At 46.4% G+C, this 20,404-nt stretch overlaps 3 protein-coding genes across 4 annotated transcripts; 2 read left to right on the forward strand and 1 right to left on the reverse strand.

Moving 5' to 3' along the window:
• The first annotated feature begins 2,824 nt into the window (after positions 1–2,824).
• LOC127321999 (phosphopantetheine adenylyltransferase 1) lies at positions 2,825–5,097 on the forward strand. Its single transcript, XM_051350949.2, has 6 exons — positions 2,825–3,040; positions 3,132–3,203; positions 3,306–3,365; positions 4,113–4,207; positions 4,499–4,568; positions 4,661–5,097. Exons 1-6 carry the CDS (start codon positions 2,894–2,896, stop codon positions 4,787–4,789), a joined length of 573 nt encoding a protein of 190 aa, XP_051206909.1. The 5' UTR covers positions 2,825–2,893; the 3' UTR covers positions 4,790–5,097.
• A 141-nt stretch (positions 5,098–5,238) lies between these two features.
• Positions 5,239–7,421, forward strand: LOC127321998 (2-methyl-6-phytyl-1,4-hydroquinone methyltransferase 1, chloroplastic). Of its 2 annotated transcripts, XM_051350948.2 has the most exons (4): positions 5,239–5,795; positions 5,970–6,500; positions 6,588–6,894; positions 6,987–7,421. In XM_051350948.2, the coding sequence occupies exons 2-4, from the start codon at positions 5,980–5,982 to the stop codon at positions 7,140–7,142; spliced, it is 984 nt and encodes a 327-aa protein (XP_051206908.1). In that variant the 5' UTR covers positions 5,239–5,795; positions 5,970–5,979; the 3' UTR covers positions 7,143–7,421. The 2 variants fall into 2 exon arrangements, with proteins under 2 accessions (XP_051206908.1, XP_051206907.1); XM_051350947.2 differs by lacking the exon at positions 5,239–5,795 and having other exon boundaries at positions 5,802–6,500.
• Positions 7,422–7,716: 295 nt separating this feature from the next.
• On the reverse strand, positions 7,717–16,759 carry LOC127321997 (peptidyl-prolyl cis-trans isomerase CYP63). The gene is made up of 14 exons (XM_051350946.1): positions 16,553–16,759; positions 16,258–16,379; positions 16,086–16,140; positions 15,483–15,571; positions 15,273–15,297; positions 15,149–15,187; positions 14,897–15,014; positions 14,474–14,634; positions 14,052–14,385; positions 13,871–13,965; positions 12,866–13,031; positions 12,468–12,776; positions 12,311–12,391; positions 7,717–8,335 (listed from the first exon to the last, which is right to left on the reverse strand). The coding sequence occupies exons 2-14, from the start codon at positions 16,345–16,347 to the stop codon at positions 7,966–7,968; spliced, it is 1,932 nt and encodes a 643-aa protein (XP_051206906.1). The 5' UTR covers positions 16,348–16,379; positions 16,553–16,759; the 3' UTR covers positions 7,717–7,965.
• Between the last annotated feature and the right edge of the window lie 3,645 nt (positions 16,760–20,404).

Below are 20,404 nucleotides of genomic sequence, written 5' to 3' on the forward strand. Positions count from 1 at the left end.
GAAAGAGTCCCTTACCGTATACGGGTGCATCTATCATATTTATGGAAGCCATCTTTAATGGATGGTGCTGAGTCGTCCCCCGGGATCAAATCTACCGATCCCCGGGTAAGCAGCCGTACGATACGGACGATCCAACCACCCAGCTTGGTCCAGCTCGTGTCCCACCCAGTCAATGGTCCCATGCGGACTTTTTTTTTTAAAGAAAGAGGCCTATATGGGGAGCTGACAGCGTCGTCTTCGTTGGACTCCCACTACCCGCGCCGGCAGCACCACTGCCGATGGTCAGTCCGCTCGCGCCAGTGCCACTGCCGATGGTCCGCCGGAAAATCCCGAGGTGGAGTCGCCGGAGAACTCCAAAGTGCAGTCACCGGAGAAAACCTTCGTGGCGTCGCTGATGCAACTTCCATGCTCGTGTTCCAGAACCCTCCCCCGTGCACGCCAGCGTCGTTACTTCGTTGGCCACGACCCTCACCGGAGAACCCCGCACGGCGTCGGCGATACATCAGTTGGTAGCATCCCCGACATGCCTTGGTAGCAACGTTGTGGGCCGTGGCCATCAGCAGCAACGCGGCTAGCCCCATGTAGCAACGCGGTCGCCCCTTGAAGAAACGCAGACAGCAGTGCGCCCCCTGGGTGGCAGCACCATCACGCCTCCTTTGCAGCAACATCGGCGCCCTCGACGTATGCTTGCAGCAGCGCCGCTCCGGCGAGCAGCACCGTCGGCCCGAGCTTGCATCAATGCCGACACTGTCAAGGCTAGCTTGTAGCAGCGCCGCCCCTGGCTAGCAACACCGCCACCCCTCATTTGCAGCAACGGCGGTGCCGTCGACGTCGGCTTGGAGCAGCGTCGCTCCCGGTGGTAGCAGCGCCACCCCTAGTTTGGAGCAACACAGCCGGCTGTTTGTAGCAACGCCGCCAGCCGCTGGGAGCATCGTCGCGACGCCGCCGCCCGGTTGTAGCAGCATCGCCGGTCGCTGGGAGCATCACCGCCACCCTGTTGTAGCAGCGCCGTCGGCCACTGGGAGCTTCTCCGGCTGCCATTTTTAGCAGGCCCGCCAGCCGCTGGGAGCATCGTCGTCGCCTGGTTGTAGCTGCGCCGACGGCCGGTTGTAGCAGTGGCGCCGGAAGGTTGTAGTAGCGCCGTCGGCCGCTGGGAGCATCGCCGTAGGACGCTGGGAGCAACGCCTTCGACCATCGAGAGCAACGCCAGTGCCGTTGGGAGATAGGCTGGCCATAGTTGGTAGCAGCTCCGCCCTCTGCTTGCAGTAGCGACGTGCGGCGACAGCAGCAACGTCGTGAGGGATCAGGGGATGGCGCATTGGCCGGTGGCGCGGAAGGCGGCGTGGGTGAGCTCGCGCGTGGAAGGTGGCGTAGGCCGGCGGCGTGGTAGGAAGACGGCAGGCGCCGACGCCTGTGCAGGACAACCACGACGAGGACTACAGCGAGGCACTCGCATACCATAACGAAGAGGCCAAGAACGGCAGCAACGACTACGTCGCGTGCATTTTCCAAGAATGGAAGTTAGACATGGCGGAGGGCCGGAAGTTTGGGTTCCCTCCGAGGTGGACCGACCTGTGCAGCCGCCGTTGCCCCGGTACGCCACCGGCATCATGCCGTCGGGCCTCTCGGAGGAAGAAGCCCTAGGACTCGGCCACTCCACCGGTTCAACCACCGCCTCCACCTCCGCCCTACAACCCGCGGGGGCCTCCACCTTCGGCCTGGGTTCCTCGAAACCTTCCCGGATGGGCCCATAGGGGAGGCACAGGACATAGCCGGCCGGGTGCAGCTTCGTGACCCCAATGAAGGGTTCATGGAAGCCCACCGGAAGATCACTGCGCCAAGGGTTCACGTCGGCCGTCCTGCTGACCTGGGGCACGGTCCCAGGCTGCCGGCGTCCTTCGTGCAGCTAGAGAGCCACGACCTCACTGCCCTCGCCGTGCCGCCGTACATGGAGCACCTCTGATCAGCAAGTACAAGCTGAAAAACAATGGCATGCTAGTGAAGGTGGCATTGTACATGGGACAGCGCTACGAGTGGAGGGTGCAACTCCAGTGGAGGGCCGAGCGCGTCGGCTTCATCAAGTCATGGAGCGAGTTTGCCGCCAGGGTAGGCCTCCGTGTCGATGACACGGTCGTCTTCACCCCTAAGGATGACGGCTTCCAGGTTGACGTCTTCAAGAAGGAGAGTTCATGCTTTAGCATCTTCAACTGCGGGAAGCATCGCGAGGGCCCTTATGTTGATCGTTGCTATTAAGGTTCTATGCTTGTTCCCTCTCTCTGCTGTTGTGAAGTTGTTAGTTGTTGTGATGGCCTCAGGAGACGTTAAACACTTGCTTTTGTGTATATGTGCATGTAATTTTGGTCTCTAGAGGCTGTTGAACATTGATTTTGGTCCTGGGTTGTCTGCCCCCAGGTTTAAGTAGGCAGCTTACCACTCTGACGCTAGGATTAGGTAATAAGTACTATGTTTCATGTGTATATAATTATGTGTTGTGTTTATGATCATCTTTGTGCTCTTGTGTGCTGTTATGTGATGGTAAGAACACCATATTTAAATATGGTGAGGAGAAGTACAACCTAAATATTTAAAATGACAACTAAACATATATGATATGGCTAAACATAGATGTAAAACTTTTCCAAACATCCAAACAACGTGCACTTCTCTACGCACTGATGCACCACGGGAGACCAAACGATGGGCTAAATCTAGCCCGTGGCCCATCTGGGTGCGTCCATCTCATTAGGGCAGTGGAGCAATTGTCGGACATGACAGTACGAGACAGAGATGTATCAGTCAATCTGGGCCCTCAGTTTCAGTCAAGCACGAGAAAGGGCCGAAGAGAAAGGAAAACAAGAAAAGAAAGGGGAAAAAAAGATAAACAAGAAAAGAAATGATCGCTGTCCCCGTCGCCGGCGACATCCCGGCCGGTGCGTCGCCTTCGCCTGCTCCGGCGGAGGAGGACTCTCCATCGTACGGCTCTGTGGTCCTCGGGGGCACCTTCGACCGCCTCCACGACGGCCACCGTCGCCTCCTCAAGGTGATTGCTGCAGTACACAGAAACGAACAGGAATAATTATCTGTTGCCTCACTTCCGATTAACTATCTTTCTTCGGGCTTTTGGGTGGCAGGCGTCGGCAGATTTGGCGAGGGATCGGATCGTGGTGGGCGTCTGCACGGGACCCATGCTTGCCAAGAAGGAGGTGTGAAATCTCGCCTTTATTCCCCCAAAAGGTGCTCTTCATTTTCCAACCTTGTTCATCTGTTCTTGGAGTTCTGATGCTTCTTGCTCCTCCAATATGTAGTACGCTGAGCTTATCGAACCCGTGGAGAAGCGCATCAAGGCCGTGGAGGATTACATCAAGGTTTGTGATGACCCCTGATCTTGTCCCCCTTGCTCTATGTGATTTCTGGTAGCAGAGACTTAAAAATGTTTGGGCGGATAACTAGTTATGAGGTCGATTTGGTTGGGTAACTAGAACGGCGCGTTTCTTTTGTTTGACTTTCGTGAGGTCAATACGATCTGATTACTGAAAAGGTGCAAGGTGCCGGTAACTGTTGGTTATTTTGGTCTGGGGAGTGGAGATCTGCAGTCATAGTGAGAACTCCGTTCCTGCGAACATGTATTTGTTCTTGTGCTTCTTGGTGCTTTCGGTCAGCACTTATAAGTTCTATAGTGGCTTACTTTGAAATGAACTTTTGTGGCATTTGAGGACTGGCTTGTTACGATTTGTGCATGTTGTTCTACTTGCTAATGTTACTTTGCTTTATGGTTTATAGAGAATCTCCTTGTGCTGAAGAGTTCTTCCTTGTATTGAAATGGTTAATTTGCTAAAGAATTCCTGGAAAAATAAATTAGGCTGTACTTTATTTTGGATATGAGTGGTTTGTAAATGTAGGGAACAAGTTCTTAGGGACTCTGAGCTTGTAAGGTTGATCACTCGTCAGTTTCACATTGAACGTGCAATTCGATATAATGATTGTAGCTTCGTGTGGGGTACCAGGAGGAGCTACCGAAAAAGTACAAATGCTCATGTGTTTGCTGTGTTTTTTCCAGTTATCCGGTAATAACACTTTGCAGAAGCTCATAATTGATTTGTTGTAAAGCGCAGTCTATTAAACCAGAACTGATAGTGCAAGTGGAGCCTATTGAGGATCCATATGGCCCATCCATTATTGATGATAGATTGGATGCCATTATTGTCAGGTATGTACATTTGCACAATCGCTTTTCTGGCATGTAGCTATTGATAACTATGCCATTTTTGTTCATTCATGCATGCGATTTTGCCAAAAAGGTAAAAGTAATACTTTCACTAACTGCAAAACTGTACTAAAAACACCTGAAACATATCATTATTGCACTTACATATTTACAGGTCAATATAGACTTCAAAATGAACTGTATCGTGCCCAACTGCTCATGTAAAATAGTCATTGTTTACTTAAGCTTTGTTTGATGTGTCTCATTTGACGTGACAATGCCGTTTATATTTAGTAAGGAGACAATAAATGGTGGAGTTGCTGTAAATCAGAAAAGAGAAGAGAAAGAACTACCGCTATTGAAGGTGTGATCATGTGTTATATGTATCCTTATCCTTATATATATGAACCTACTAGTGAATGGAGCATATAACGGAATTGATGAGCTTGGTTGCAGGTTGAGGTTGTTGATCTTTTATCTGGAGATACGGATGGAGAAAAATTGAGTTCATCTGCTTTAAGGAAGCTCGAGGCAGAGCAAGGTCACAAACAGAAAGCAACAATAGCTAATCAGGAAGGTGTTTAGAGAGGAGAACAAACTGGAAACCCTGTTAGGTGCATACACAAATGTGAAGTGGTCTGCCTGAAGCTTGTTATGAACAAAAAGTAATCAGAAATAGCATTGTGGTTACCTTTTTGAACGAGTGGTCTTCAAACATCGGCCTATGGTCCTGTAACAGTATATTACTCTAATCTGGAGGCATAACCTTATGAATTGAATGTTGGTAAGCTGGACTAATCAAATGAACACATATTTTGTCCTGGCATTGCCATCTGAATGTAAAGTCACCTTGATGTCGTTTGGAATAATGGAACAACTTAAAATTAATGGTATCTCTTATGTGACATATTTATGTGATGTGTACTTCCTAAGAACTCGTGAAGTACTGTAGCATTTGCTTCATTCTGCTCCAGTGTTACTTTTGGGCCTCTAGGCAGAAACCAGGTACGCACAGTTTACTTTAGTTGGTTTGGTGTTAACAAGAGTAATTGTCCTCATGGGTCATTGTAGTTAAGATGTAGCCACACTTATAATTTAGGAACAATAAATTATTCTTAGGGAAATGACCAGTATTATTTTCATAGGACTGGTAAAGGTGTCTGATGCAAATGGTAAAAAAATGCTTATTCACGCTGGTTTCTTGTAGTATAACTGTATAAATCTGTACAATCAAAAAAAGTTTGTGAGACTCAAAAAACAAAAGATCAATTGTTTACTATTTGGATGGCGAGTCCAAGAAGATATCATGTGGCAAATGCACAACCATAGACTCACAACCCCCATGTCCACATCAGTGGAGGGAGAACAGACAAAAACATCAAATTTCTGAAGGAATAGAAACTCAAAACCTTTTGTTGCAACACGCAAGAAAGTTCTCACGCAGTACACAGTTACACACAAAAATCATGCACACATGTCTGCTGGTACTTCTCATGTTTCTATGGCCTGAAGTTGTGCTGGACTTGGAAAATGAGGTGACCAAGGCCAAGAACTTGTCACCATTGCCACCTCACAAGTCACAAGAGCATTGGTATGTGACCTCTATTTATTTTCCCTACAGTTCCATGGAAGAACTCACTAAGATTTGTGTAGGAGTTACCTAATTCTTATCCCATTTGTTGGGTTTTTGTTTGTTATATCAGTCCAGCATTTCCTTGCCCCTAGGAACTAACTCCCATGTGATTTGATCCAACTTTGCATACAGAGATCAAGAAATGGCTTGTTCGTCCACATTTAGAGTTCCTAGTGGGTTAGGGTTCTTGGGGCCTTCCAGGATTGGTCTGAATCCTTTGAGAAGCAAAGGTTGTGGGCGATCAGGAGCGAAGTACGTGGCACCAAGGTGTGCAATCTCCTCTACTAGGCCAGCATCACAGCCTAGATTTATACAGCACAAGAAGGAGGCCTTCTGGTTCTACAGGTTCCTTTCCATAGTGTATGACCATGTCATAAACCCGGGGCATTGGACCGAGGACATGAGGGATGATGCGCTGGAGCCTGCCAATCTCTACAGCGATGAGCTAAAGGTTGTTGATGTTGGTGGGGGAACTGGGTTCACCACATTGGGGATTGTCAAGCATGTGGACAAGGACAATGTCACCCTGCTGGACCAGTCCCCCCACCAGCTTGAGAAGGCACGGCAGAAGGAGGCGCTGAATGGGGTGAGCATCATGGAGGGTGATGCTGAAGACCTCCCCTTCCCAACCGATACTTTTGACCGTTACGTCTCCGCTGGAAGGTAGGTTCGGTATTTTCCTAACATCTTTCATCAACCATGCTACATCCTTTTTCATCAACCATGCTTACAAATGGTGATATTCTACAGCATCGAGTATTGGCCTGACCCGCAGCGAGGAATCAAGGAAGCTTACAGGGTGGTGAAGCCGGGTGGGCTTGCCTGTTTGATCGGGCCAGTCCACCCAACATTTTGGCTATCTCGCTTCTTCGCCGACATGTGGATGCTCTTCCCCACGGAAGAAGAGTACATAGAGTGGTTCACCAGGGCAGGGTTCGAAGATGTTAAGCTCAAGAGGATCGGGCCCAAGTGGTACCGTGGTGTTCGTCGGCATGGCCTGATCATGGGATGCTCCGTGACAGGCGTGAAGAGAGCTTCTGGAGACTCGCCTTTGCAGGTGCGTGTAGCTCTTAGACTGTTTTCTCTCTCTCAGTGTTCCAAGTGTGTTGCCATCTCTTATCCACTGCTATATATATGATGTTCATGCAGCTCGGCCCCAAGGCTGAGGATGTCAAGGAACCAGTGAATCTTCTCGCCTTCCTCTTCCGCTTCGCCATCGGGACGATGTGCGCATCGTACTACGTGCTGGTGCCTGTCTACATGTGGATCAAGGATCAGGTTGTTCCCAAAGGCGAGCCAATTTAAGGGATAGTAGCGAAGATCTGACATAGAGGCTTGTGTACGTTAGCCGCATGTAGAGCTTGTGATTCCCTGCTTATGTTTGCTCCTTTATCCCTCGAAATCTTGTCATTGTGCACCTTTGAAAACAAAATTGTAGATGCTAGGGATGTAGTATCCCCAGTATCGGAAGAAATGCAAAGGACCTTTGTATAGCATCAAAATGCATTCTCCAACGTGGAATCAGTGCCTGTGAAATGGAACTCACATTTGCCTCAATAATATGGGGGGAAATTGCCATATAAATTAAGAGTTTCGAAACCAAATTTTGAACTGAAATTTTGTTGTGCATACTGCATGACTGTAACTTGTTTGGTTCAAAAGTCTCTGGTTGTTTAGATATCTGGTTACTACTTACCAGGGGTAAGTAATCCCTGGCATCAGCTAGGGTTACTGTATTGTCAAACTTTTGAAGTTTGAAATAACCACTTCTCCTGGTCATGCTCCCTGTTACTATATACATATGCCGACATTACCAAGACTACCGACTAGAAAGAAGAAACTGTAATAAGTCATCACAAGTCGCAGCTCTTCCAACAGGTTTTGCAGAAAGTACCAGCATTGTCATAAAAAAGGCAGCAAATAATAGTAGCATCCCACCGATAAAAGTCGAGAGAATACACTTAACATCTCTTGCAAAACGCAATGAAATCACAACATCAGATTCGATGGACATTACAAAAGAAAAGCCGAGAGTAGCTACATGATTCCTCATTTAATGATACATGCACACTTGAGAGTGGCACTGCTCTTGCATGACACCTGATTATCCAGTTCCTGAGATCACACCTCAGTACGAAACCAAACCGCCTTTGCTTCCGGAGGGGCTACTGGATCTCGAGCTGCTGCTGCGCCTGCGGTTGTACTTCGAGCTGACCCTTTTTGCTGGAGCGGCATCAGGAGACCTGGGCCTCGAGGCATCAGGGCTCTTGGACCTGGATCTTGACCGTCCTCTATTGGCAGAGGGGCTGCTACCACGGTGACCAGGGCCGCCACCGGCGCCACTACCACGACCTGAACGAGGCCTGTAGGTCACATCTCGTTTATATTGTTCTGCGGGGCTACGGCTGCGTCTTGGGCTGGGGCGCCGATGTCCTCCACCGTCACGGCGTCTCACTGGACTGTGTGACCTGCTCCTGCTTCGGTCTCTCCTTGCATACCTACCATCATGGACGTTGGTTAAATTTTCAGTATGTTTCGTAAGAGTATCAGTTATTAGTCATCAAAAAAGTAACATGGATTTGCACAAGGAAAAGGGAGAGTACTTCAGTGAATCATGATAACAATAAACCTGCCTGACAAGCAAAAGTGTACAATGTCATGATATGTTATTTGACTACAGCAAAGAGTGATAGATCACGGTAACTACATGGATGGTCCATAAACTTGTTGGCAGGGTTCACTTAGATCACGGTAACTACATGGATGGTCCATATACTATGGAAATACAGTTTCACGGTAACTAAATACGTTTAGGTGCGCAGATACGGTCACTCGTGCCAGGAACGCAATGTATTTGTGGAAGTGGCACTCGCGGGACCCAATGTCAGCTTCTAGTTGTGTTACATTTTCAGAAAAACACCTACTTAGTTCTGGTTGTCCAGAAAAACCCCTGGTCCTTTCACCCCACATCTGCAGCTCGACCAGACCCAAAATCGGCGCCACCGCCGCTGCTCTCCATCCCCACCCCGCATCCAGTCCCCACGACCAGGAGCTCGCCCAGCTGCAGCAGATCCCTGGACTACGTACAACGGCAGTTACAACCCGACGATCCAGATCTTGCAGGACTCTGCGTGCCTAACCTCGCCGGCGGCGAGGGCCGCTGGACCGCCAGATTTAGGGAGCACGTCGCGAGGACGCTAGGAACCAAGAGACGTCGCGTCCCACCCCGACGACACGCTCCTGGATGATCCCATCGCCAAGAATGAGCTATTTCGAGGTCATGCCAGTGCGTGCTCCCCTCCTGGAGCAGCTGCTTCGCCAACGACGACGCTCGCGGTCCGCCAAACTCGTCGAGGCACTTCGGCAGCACCCGGAGCAACTTGTCGGCAACCGCATCGAATGCACCCAGGCTGCTGCCGCCGCTGCGCGGACCTGACCGTTGGGAACGCGTCGACCATGGAGAGGCTCAAGCCGGAGCGGCACCTTTAGCACGTCTACAACGCCACAAACCCCATGACCAGACCGGAGCGTGCGCCACGGCCGGCGCGCTGCGGTGCTTGCTATGCTTGGCGCCTTGGCCTAGATGAGGAGGTCGTGCACGTCCAGCGGACAACCGTGCCGCACGCTGCTCCTAGCCGACCTACCGCGCGTGCTCCGCACCTTAAACTGCTCGAGCTACCTAGCGCGAGGAGGAGGGAGGCAAGCCGGAGGAGCAACTGCAAGGGTAGCAGCAGGCGGGAAAGAGCAGTGGAGGTGACGCCCTGGCCTCGTCCTGGTCGGCGGCGAGACAGATCAACTGACCAAGCAGCGGACGCCGGCCCCGGCCTCCCGTCCGTGCGCATCACGTGACGATTGCGGAAGAAGACCTTCTAGGAGAGATTGAGAGGGCTCTTTTGCTGAATAGGGCGGGTCTGTTGGCGTACTGTTTCCTTTTTCAGTAGAGGGGTCTTTCTGCGATAAGGGCATCTCCGGAACCACTAAACAATTTGCCACGACATCAAAAACCACGCGGTACTAGGAGTAGTGACCGTAGATGAACCATCTCGTGTATTCAGTTACCGTAAAACTGTATTTCCAGAGTACAATGACCAAAGTGATCCCCACCTACAAGTTCATGGACCAACCATGTATTTTACTCTTAATCAAACCAATGGAACACTAAGGGTGTGTTTGGTAGACCGGGCCAACCCACCAATTCTCATCTCAGCAGAGATTTCTAAAATTTTGGTTGTTTGGTAGCCCGGTTATCTCTTGTGGGCACTGCCCGACTCACCCGAAAAAGGCCTCTCAGCCCTGCCCGGTAGAGAAGCTGAAATCGAGCTTCGCACCTGGGCAGGGCTGACCTCGCCCGGAAAAATCCCCCCGCGCCTCGCACCAGGCCGAAATCCAACAGGGGTCGGAGACTCCCGACCTCATTTTCCCCCAACCCCGCTCTCCCTCAACTCCGCGCGCGCCCCTCACCTTGACGCCGGCCTCCGCCGCCAACTCCTCGACGCCGGCCGGAGCTCCCTCGCCTCGGCCGCCCCCGCCTCGACGCCGGCCGGAGTTCCCTCGCCTCGCCTCAGCCGCCCCCGCCACGACGCCGGTCGGAGCTCCCTCGCCTCGCCTTGGCCGGAGAGCACCCCTCCCTCACTTCGGACAGCCATGGCCAGCTGAGCTCCCTCGCCTGGGCCGCCACCGGAGCTCCCTCGCCACGGAGCCAGCTCACCGGAGCTTCCTAGCCGTGTCAAACCTCCGCCCCGCGCCGCCCTCCCAGGTTCGACGCCTCGGACCCGAGCTCGAGCAGGGAGGCAGCAGCTCGCGCCGGCGGCTGACGAAGACGGGAACCTCCCCAGCACAGGAAGCATGTCACGCCGGCACGTCGCCGCCCGCCGCCGTGTCGAGCCAACGCCCACCGCCGGTACCCCGTGGTCCGCCGCCGACACCGAGCTGGGCATGGTGGAGACGAGGGGGCCGATTGCTTTTTTTTTATTTTTTTAGGGTCCTTTGTGCAACAGTTAGGACCTCTCTGTAATTTCTTATTTTTTGAGCCAAGCTCAACCCATACATGCTAACCAAACAAAGTATCAGTTCAGCTTGCCTCAACACACACAACCTACCAAACACATCACAAAATCTGAGGCAAGCTTGTATGAGGTCAGATATCTCAACTGAGAAAGTGAATCTGAAGTGGCACAGGCTACCAAACACACCCTAAAAAGCTAAGAAGCACCAATATGCAGTGGCGAATCCAGCCCATCTTGTTAGGGTGGGGCAGACCTTACTTGAGATGGGTTTTTGTATTTTTTTTTGTTATTTTCTATATAAGACATATGGGCTGGGCCAAATCTTAGGGTGGGGCGCCCCACCCTTCCACCCTGTTGGCTCCGCCACTGCCGATATGGGGACATAGATACGGGGACACAGGATACAGCCTTACATGGATACAGCGACTACATGTAAATAGTAGAAAACGAACAGCACGTAACAAAGACAATAACATTTTCTGAAGATGTGAGAACAAAGTACTGCCCATTTGTTACTTCCCTGTCTCCATTTCATTGATGAATGATCCTCAATTCCTGATCCAATGCTAGTATTAGGACCAACTATCAGTTGCTCCCTGAACCATGCAGGCGTCCTACAGCATCTCCGCGCAGCTCGCAGCCTAATTCCATCTCTCCGATTTTCTTCTCCCATACGGCTCCTCTAGACCTCTGCCAAAAGCAGCCGTGGCACTGGAGCGACTGTGGCGCCTTCTCAGGTCGTGTGTGCCAGCATACACAGGAACAGCAGCAACTACAGGAGAGAGATGAGGGGTTCCGCAACCACCGGTGAGCAAGACAGGCAGCAGTGTGGACACTGGAGTGGAGGCAGCGACACATCCTTGAGGTTAAAACGCTTGTCGAGCCTGTCGTGCTCCCTGCCTGGATCCCCTTATCTCGTGTATGTATTGGGTCTTTGCTGGGATGAACGTGCTTTAACAGAGCAAACTATTTTACCACCGATTGCTAAACTACAAACAGCTTTGATCACATTCACGTGTCAGGAAAGAAGACAAATTGAACTTCAAAGAAATGACATGTTCATCAATAATGCATATGATAATATTCGACATTAGTTATTGATGGCACTCTTGTTACACATGAAAGAATCCTGAAATGACCATTAGCAGCAAACATGCTCTATAGAGCATTTCAGGCCCTAAAGCCTTACAAGTGACATATGATCAAATAATATGTATGGTATATTTGTGTTGCAAAATTCATGTATGCTATATTTCTTTCTATTACTTTTTAAGCATATTACAAGTGAAAAACATAGTCAAAGCTCTGGATTGGAGACCGAGAAATGTCAAACATGTCTTGCAGACTGGAGTTCCCAGCACTCAACATAGACAATGTTAAACTATTGCAAAAGTAGAACAAAAGCTGGTAAGCGGAAAATGTTGCAACTTCACTAAACTAGGTAAGTTCTTCAAAGGAAATACCAACCTTGGTGGGCTACTGGCTCTTGGGGAGCCATGGTATCTCCTTACTGGCGATCGTGCACCATAAGGACCATTTCTTCCATACCTGGACATGATGGGATTCCAGCATTAGTATCATATATATGTCAAAATGTAGTAAATCAATAATCAAATATACATACCTATTAAAGTTACCCCATCTATCGTTTCTTCCTCCATTGTAGCGAGACCGAACAGGTGAACGCTCTGGAGACGGTGTTCGGTATCTGCGTGCAAATGAATACTGCTGTGTAAAACCACGCCCTTTCCTGACACGTCCATCCGCTGTAGAGCTCTTAGCTAAATCTTTGCCATTGGTGGGTACTGGTTGATTGGTTACAGAGTTTGGTTCTGTACCAGCTTCAGATATGCCAGTCCCTGCAGCATCAGCAGTGTTGTTGCCATCTGGCCTTGACAGAGCTGCATCAGCCCTGATGGGGTTGGTATCATCCCTGCAATTATAAACAGGAGATGTTGCACTATCACTGCAAAGTAGTCAAAGGACCCAGACAAAAAGTATACATTTTAAAGGAAATTAAACCTGAATTTGCTAGATCTATCTTCAGAGTTCTGATTTCCAACTCTGGCATTAGCCCCATTTTCATCTTTGTGTAATGGTTTGCTTCCTGCAGCCATTTCTTTGCCTTTATCTGCATCTTCCAAGGTTTTGCCTTTCTCCGAATTTATCATTTCAGTATTTTCTTTGTCTGCCATTAAGTATTAACAAAGATAATTATTAGTTCAAAATTGTACAGAACCAGCATGGCCATCTCAGTAATCAGTGCATTCCAAAAACACAAAATATCAAGGTCACATAAATAGTATCTTATGTCATACATTGCAGGTTGTTGAAAATTATAAAGAAAGAACAAAGACAAAAACAGCAACAGATATTATCGAACTTGAAGCATTATGCTACAGTCTTTCTACTTATGATTCTCATATACTCCCTCCGTTCTCTTTTAGTCTACATTTTAGGAAAAATCAGACAAATTAGTAGTGCATTTATTAGTACTACTTAAATTGGTAAACAACCAATCCAAGCTACACCGAAAATAGTGACATCCAATAGGTAAAGGAGGTCCACTTTGTTTTCCGCATTTTTGTTGACTAGAAGCTAGAATGTAGAGTATTTTAGAACAAATTTTAGTCCTAGAATGCAGAGTATTTCAGAACGGAGGGAGTATGCAATAGCATGCAAAGGCTTTTCAAATAAATTTTTAAATCAAGAGATGTCCTGTGAATAGTGATGACAGACATAAACACAAAACTGTTGGCCAATAAAACATATTTTCCATTCCATGGATGCATATCTTTAATTATTATTACAAGTATGTTGAACCAAATGAAACACAAGAAGGTCAAGCCCAGGAATTTGCAAGCGAAAGTACAAATTCGGATTGCCTTTGGGATCACAGAAAAGTAACTCAAAATAGTTAACAGAACAGAAATATAAACAGCTAAATTTAAGCAGCACCCGGCATACCAGGGCATGTTGATAGAAAATGGTGAACACAAATAGAAAACTGAATGGGAGTTCTCCTACCTTTCTTCAATGAATGCTTGGTATGGCGGCCTGCACTTTCATTGTCAGAACTGCTGCTTGAGCTTTTTGAATCATCACTTGAGCTCCCATAGGTCCTAAAAACAGCACCAAAAGGGAATCATTCAGTTAGTATTAATTCTGAGTGAACATAACTGTACAGGTTATATAGGTCAAGATTTACCTCTTGGATTTTCTTTTTGTTCCTCTACTCTTGCTCTTACTCTTCTTATGGCTGCTCTTCCTCTTTGTAGACTTTCGTTTAACCTTCTTAGAACCTTTTCTTCTCTTGTGCCTATGATCACTAGATGAGCTGGTATCCAATGATGCTGAAGAGTACGATTCTGACTCTGAACTATCTGAGGAATAGGACCCTGAGTCAGAAGTTTCTGAGCTATATGAGTCAGAGGAGTAGTGCTTTCTCTTTTTCTTTCGTTTATCCTCGCTGGTTTTTTTCTTGGTTCTGGCCTTCCCTTCAGAATCAGAGCTATCTTCTACTGCCTTTTTAAGCTTCTTTTCTGCAAAAAGAAGTGCTGAGAAAGCTTAGCAAAAGATAACTCATGAACTGTTTGGAGATCTCCATAATCCATATTTACCGCTACTTGCCTTTCTCTCCATGTAACTGATTCTGAGCATCTATGTTAGAGGCTTCACCACAATCAACGATTTTAACTGGGCTTGTAGGCTTTCCAGAACCAGAACCCACTGCTTCAAGCTTCTTAAGCAAAGCTTTTCCATCGAGCACCTTCCCAAAGACCACATGTTTGCTACAAAAAGTTATAATGTGGGCTCATTAAATGTTGATAGACCATGGGGGTCAGTGAAAAAAATGTCTTCTTCTCCACAGGGGGCATGAAATAGACATTAATTTTCTGTGGATAATATACCACCAGTGATGGGTCTTTTCACAAACTCTCAGTCATTACTTGTCACAATTTCATAACAAAGTTGAATTTTAATTACGAAAAGGAACAAAAGGTACAGCTCCAAAATTATAAGTGCAGAATGACTAAAGGAAAGAAGTAATACCCATCAAGATGTGGTGTAGCCTTCAGTGTTATAAAAAATTGGGACCCATTGCTGTTTTCTCCAGAGTTTGCCATGGACAGAATACCAGGCTGATCATGCTTTCGCTTGAAGTTTTCATCTATAGAACACAAGACAGTAGTACATTTTTTAACAGAAGTACAATATGATAGTAGCACACTCATCCTGGGACTTTAACCTTAAGTGGCTAACAGACAAATTCTATAATTGCCAGAAAAAATGATATAGCCATACCTGGAAATTTTCCACCATATATGCTCTCCCCACCACGTCCTGGAAATAGCATGCAATGTTGAGCTTATATAGTCTACATCAATAAGTCAGTTGAAAGAAGAAGCCTGGGCTAATGAAGCAATACCATCTCCTGTGGAAAAATCACCACCCTGCAGTTAACAAATCTGATCAGCCGACTTTAATTTGAAAAAAAAAAAAGATGGTAAAATAAAATAGAGGGCACAGTTCCAATCATATTTATAATCTATGAAGCTCATTTTTGCAATCCACATGAACAACAACCATACCGTCACTAGCTACAATAAAAATATGCAGCAATCACAGATTTTGGTACCTGAGCCATAAATCCTGGGATAATGCGATGGAAGTGTGTTCCCTTAAAATAAAGTGGCTTCTTTGTAGATTCTCCGAGGCCTCTCTCACCTACATGTTGACCAGAGGTAAGGCCTTAGACAATAAAAGGTAATACATAAAGGCAACAAGTACATGCTAACATATCATTTATATTGCAACATTCATATGAAGAACCCTAGAGTCTTACAATAAACTTGAGAAAATGAAACACCAACTTTTTTTATAGTGAAAATGGAACACCAATTAGTTGTGAAGAAGGAAAAGTGAGATATCTTATATTTATACTAGGACATATCATGTAAAAGCAATGCTTCCACTGTTCTACTGTTACATCTATAATAATCTACCATGACAAGAAAGGTGCGGACAGAACAGAAAAACAGATTTACGAAAATCTTTCCAAGAGATAACAGTCATAAGATTTAGTTAAACCAGATTCTACGAAACTATAAGTCTATAACTGAAAGACAGAAACACAACAATATAGCACCTATACAGTTGAAACTAGAAAATCATACATGCTCATAAGTGGTAATAACTCCACCGTTACACACTACTTCACAGCAAGGAATCTGAATTTTACCAGTACAAAGGGCTCGAAAGTTCTCTGCTGTCCTCGGAACTACATCGGCAAAGAGCTGCAAAACCAAAGTATGAAGCTAATCAGGCACAGGCCACCTACGTTCTCAAAGGAGAAATAGCCATCACTCTAGAATGATAAGATGAGGCAAGCATGAAGGTACAAGCTTTGCAACCTCAAACGTCATTCTCTCGGCAGCTCGTCCACCGATGGATATGTCCATGAAGATCTGAGGGTTCGGGGGATTCTTCTTGAGCTTCGGCATGATTTCCCCACCCTCTTTCTCTGTGTGTTTACCTGCAGGTGCGTCGGTGGGTTGCAATCATGAGAACATCGTCAGCAACAAACATCCCAAGAGAAGTACACTAGCAAAGATAGGCAGAGGAGGATCTAGACGTTGTGCACCCAGAATTTGTGGAGGTGACCAGTGGGGTTTAACAACAAATCACTAGATGGCAAAAAGCGCGTACCTCGGGGGGCTGTGTCCGAGGTTGTGGACGGGGTGGAGGCGGCAGGGACGCGGCGACTGAGATGGCGGTGGCGGCGTTCGTAAGAGGCTACGGGGGTCGAGGGTGAGGCGCCGGCGGTGACGCCACAAGCTACGGCACGGCGGGGCGGGGCGGCAGCTCTAGGTCAGGAGCCCGGAGGGGAGGGAGAGGAAAGGGACGAGACGGTTCTGGGTTCTGTGGTGACCCATAAACTATGGGCCAAAGGGCCCCTCAGGCCCAGCAATCGGTTTTCTGCAGATAAATGGGTCAAGAAACCTGTAATCCACAAGTTCATTGCACTTCCAACGGCTTTTTTTTTTTTTTGAAAGACACTTCCAACGGCTTAGGCAGTGTAGTTTTGTTTCTTTTTTTAGAACAAAAAGGCAATACAATGAGAAATCCAACAAATGACAAGACTATCAGGATTATTATGATTAAAAAGTCTGTTTTCGTTACTATACTAAGATTTGAAGAAAAATACCAAGATCTCTACAAGTACTCCCTCTTTTGGGGGTTTATAGGGTGAGATACTCCACAAATATAGGATAGACGTCTTAACTCATTTTTTTTCACGTAAAACTGGCACATCTCCTCTCTCCCTTAATCACGAAATCATGTGCAAGTACCGAATTTTAAAAATAAGAAGATTTACTACTCTTTTGACCAATGGCAAGATGTGTTGTTACTACTCCCTTGATCATTGAAACCGTCTACTAGGCCTACCGAATTAATCCTCTGGCCCTATAATCCCAAATGAAGGGACTAATAAAGTAACTACTAACCTAAGAGCGTTGAAACAATGCAAGAACATTTCAACATTCAACCATGTGAGAGAACAAAGAAATATTCTAGTCGATAGTGATGGAGATGATGTAGTTGATCACTTCTAGCTCCCCATCTTCTCCTTATTTTGCAACTCCTTATCTTGCAAGTGAATAAAATCTAATAGATTAAAGCGGAGCATACCATGGTCTAAGTAGATGCAAATCCAAATTGACAACATCGATAACTTTCTTACTCCCAAGATGGGTTAAAACAACAATACCACCTATCGAAATGAATGGCGGTGATGGCGTGTGCTCGTCGTACGCAGACACGTTGTTGGGGAACCCTAAGAGGAAGGTGTGATGAGCACAACAACAAGTTTTCCCTCAGTACGAAACCAAGATTTAATCGACCAGTAGGAGAAAGGCGTGATTTCTGAAGGTGTTGATGGCTGACTAGTGGCAGGGCGCACTACCGGCGTCAGCAACAATGTGGAACCTGCACACAACACAACCAAAGTACTTTGCCCCAATTTCCAGTGAAGTTGTTAATCTCACCGGTTTGCTGAATACAAAGGATTAGACGTATCGAGTGGAAAGAGATGTTTGCAGAAAGTAAACATAACAGGATTGTAGTTGAATTTATCAGTAAAGGTAAAAAGGACCGGGGTCCACAGGTCACTGAGGCGTCTCTCCATGAAGAAATAGCATGTTGGGTGAATAAATTACAGCTGGGCAATTGACAGAATATCGATCGATACATGACAAGATGATTACTATGATAATTTGGTATTGGGCATTACATCATAATACATAGACCGTCCAACTGCGCCTATCACTAATAACCCATCTTCAGGTTAGTGTCCGCACCCCTTCCAGTATAAAGTTGCAAGCAACAGACTATCGCATTAAGCAATGTGTGTAAAGTAAACAATGGAGTTTCCCTGGATAAAACATTCTTGGGTTATCCCTAGTAGCAACAGCACATCTACAACCTTAGAGGTTATAAAGTAACTCTTCCAGGAAACTAGAGGCATGAACCTACTGTCGAGCATAAATAGCCCATCTTGGAGTCACAAGTATCCACTTGGCCAGAGTTTCTACTAACAACAGAGAGCATGCAAGATCACAAATAACATATGACATGAATATATAATCAATCTTAACATAGTGGTCAACATTCATCGGATCCCAGCAAACTAAACATAGAGGATTACATAAAGATGATCTTGATCATGTAGGGAAGCTCAGAAGATCGATACATGAAGCACATGGTGGAGAAGACAACCATCTAGCTACTGTTATGGACCCATAGACCAGGGATGAACTACTCACGTATTACTTCGGAGGCGGGCATGGCGATGTAGATGCCTCCGGCGATGATTTCCCCTCCGGTAGGGTGCCAGGAAGAGCTTTAGAACCCCCGAGATGGGTTTGGTGATGGCGGCCACGACGGAACTTTTCGTGGATGGAGGCTCAGGTATCTAGGGTTTTCCAGAGAAGATGTATAAATAGGCGGAGGATTTAGGTCGGTGGAGCGCCTAGTGGCCCCACACCTACCCTAGGCGTGGGCCAAGCCTAGGTCGCGCCTAGGGGTGGTCTGGGCGCCCTGGTGCGCCTCTTCATCCCCCTCCCCGGACTTCGTCTTCGTTTCGGTAAAATATTAACCTCGGCTTTTTTTCATCCAATTCCGAGAATATTTCCTTTACAACTTTTCTGAAATACAAAAACAGTAGAAAACCGGGAACTGGCACTATGGCATCTTGTTAATAGGTTATTGTTGGAAGTCATGTAAAAGTGCGATGAAGTATAAACAAAACACATATGAATTGGTGTAAAACAAGCATGGAGCATCAAAATTTATAGATACGTTTGAGACGTATCAGCATCCCCAAGCTTAACTCCTGCTCGTCCTCGAGTAGGTAAGTGATAACAAAATAATTTTTTAGGTGATACGAAGCCAACACATCTTGATCAAGCATGTAAAGCATTGTGAGCTGGGATCTGAGTATTCTAACATAGGCATGATAGATATAATTCAATTAAACTTAGCAACTATGTTATAACATGAAGAGTGACTCAAACAATGGATCATGAATAATAGTGTATTGAAAGAAACTGTGTGTTTATGATCATAGAGTAAACATAATAAAGTGGTACTCAACATGTCCTTATGGAATAGCAAACATAAATGCAAGGACACCTTCAAAGTTCAGAGGCTGACTAGATACAAGTAATTTAAGAGAAAACAATAGCACAATCATGAATCAATCAATAATAATTTCGGGACTATGCATATTGCACTAAGAATGACAACTATGATCTCTTAATTGGTGCATACGGTAGAAGATGAAGACTCAACATAAAAGTAAAAGAAAGGTCTTGCGCAGAGGGAAGCAGGGATCACTCATGTGCTAGAGCTTTTTATTTTGAAAGCAATAGGAGTGTTGAAAATATTTATTTTTGAGAAGTGCTACTCATGTCAACAGTAGTGATAAATAGTATGGCTTATGCATAAAAACTTCCTATAAGTTTATTTGCCTTATGCATAATATACTAATAGTGCTCACACCTTGTCCTAATTAGCTTGGACTTCCAGGGATTTTTATCACATACATATGTTTTAACCAAGTGTCACAAAGGGGTACCTCCTTGCCTCTTGTACAAAGGTCCTAGGAGATGAATCTCATTTGATTTCTCAATTTTCATGAATCTCAACTTTTTGGACATCCATACCGGGAAGCAAGGACAACAAATATTTGGACTTTTGCCCAGCTGAAACTTCCACCTTGTGAACATGGCTTTAGTTGGCGGCCCAATGTTCCTCTCTAACAATATGCATACTCCAATCTTTGCAACTCATGGTAAATATCTCTTACTTCAAACAAGATGAGCATGCATAGTATTTCACATGATATTCAACAAAAGCATATTGATGGTGTTCCCCATGACAGCATGGTTATCACACAACAAGAAACTTATAAGAACTAAAAATGCATAGGACATAATACCTACCACAATAATTTTTAGACTACTTTCCCATGAGCTATAATTTACACAAAACATGTGA

The sequence above is a fragment of the Lolium perenne genome, chromosome 2 (genome assembly GCF_019359855.2).
Source record: "Lolium perenne isolate Kyuss_39 chromosome 2, Kyuss_2.0, whole genome shotgun sequence".
In the NCBI taxonomy this organism is placed as follows: domain Eukaryota; kingdom Viridiplantae; phylum Streptophyta; class Magnoliopsida; order Poales; family Poaceae; genus Lolium; species Lolium perenne.

Bases quoted from the DNA above. Each gene is read 5' to 3' on its own strand.
- LOC127321997 (XM_051350946.1), bottom strand. From the start codon at position 16,347: ATGCCGAAGCTCAAGAAGAATCCCCCGAACCCTCAGATCTTCATGGAC. The intron at 16,141-16,257 runs GTTGCAAAGCTT...TTGGTTTTGCAG, and splicing joins CCGAGAGAATGACGTTTGAG to CTCTTTGCCGATGTAGTTCC. The intron at 12,392-12,467 runs GTATGTATATTT...CATCATGTCCAG, and splicing joins AGATGGGGTAACTTTAATAG to GTATGGAAGAAATGGTCCTT.
- LOC127321998 (XM_051350948.2), top strand. From the start codon at position 5,980: ATGGCTTGTTCGTCCACATTTAGAGTTCCTAGTGGGTTAGGGTTCTTG. The intron at 6,501-6,587 runs GTAGGTTCGGTA...GATATTCTACAG, and splicing joins CGTTACGTCTCCGCTGGAAG to CATCGAGTATTGGCCTGACC. The intron at 6,895-6,986 runs GTGCGTGTAGCT...ATGTTCATGCAG, and splicing joins CTGGAGACTCGCCTTTGCAG to CTCGGCCCCAAGGCTGAGGA.
- LOC127321999 (XM_051350949.2), top strand. From the start codon at position 2,894: ATGATCGCTGTCCCCGTCGCCGGCGACATCCCGGCCGGTGCGTCGCCT. The intron at 3,366-4,112 runs GTTTGTGATGAC...TGTAAAGCGCAG, and splicing joins CCGTGGAGGATTACATCAAG to TCTATTAAACCAGAACTGAT. The intron at 4,569-4,660 runs GTGTGATCATGT...GCTTGGTTGCAG, and splicing joins AAGAACTACCGCTATTGAAG to GTTGAGGTTGTTGATCTTTT.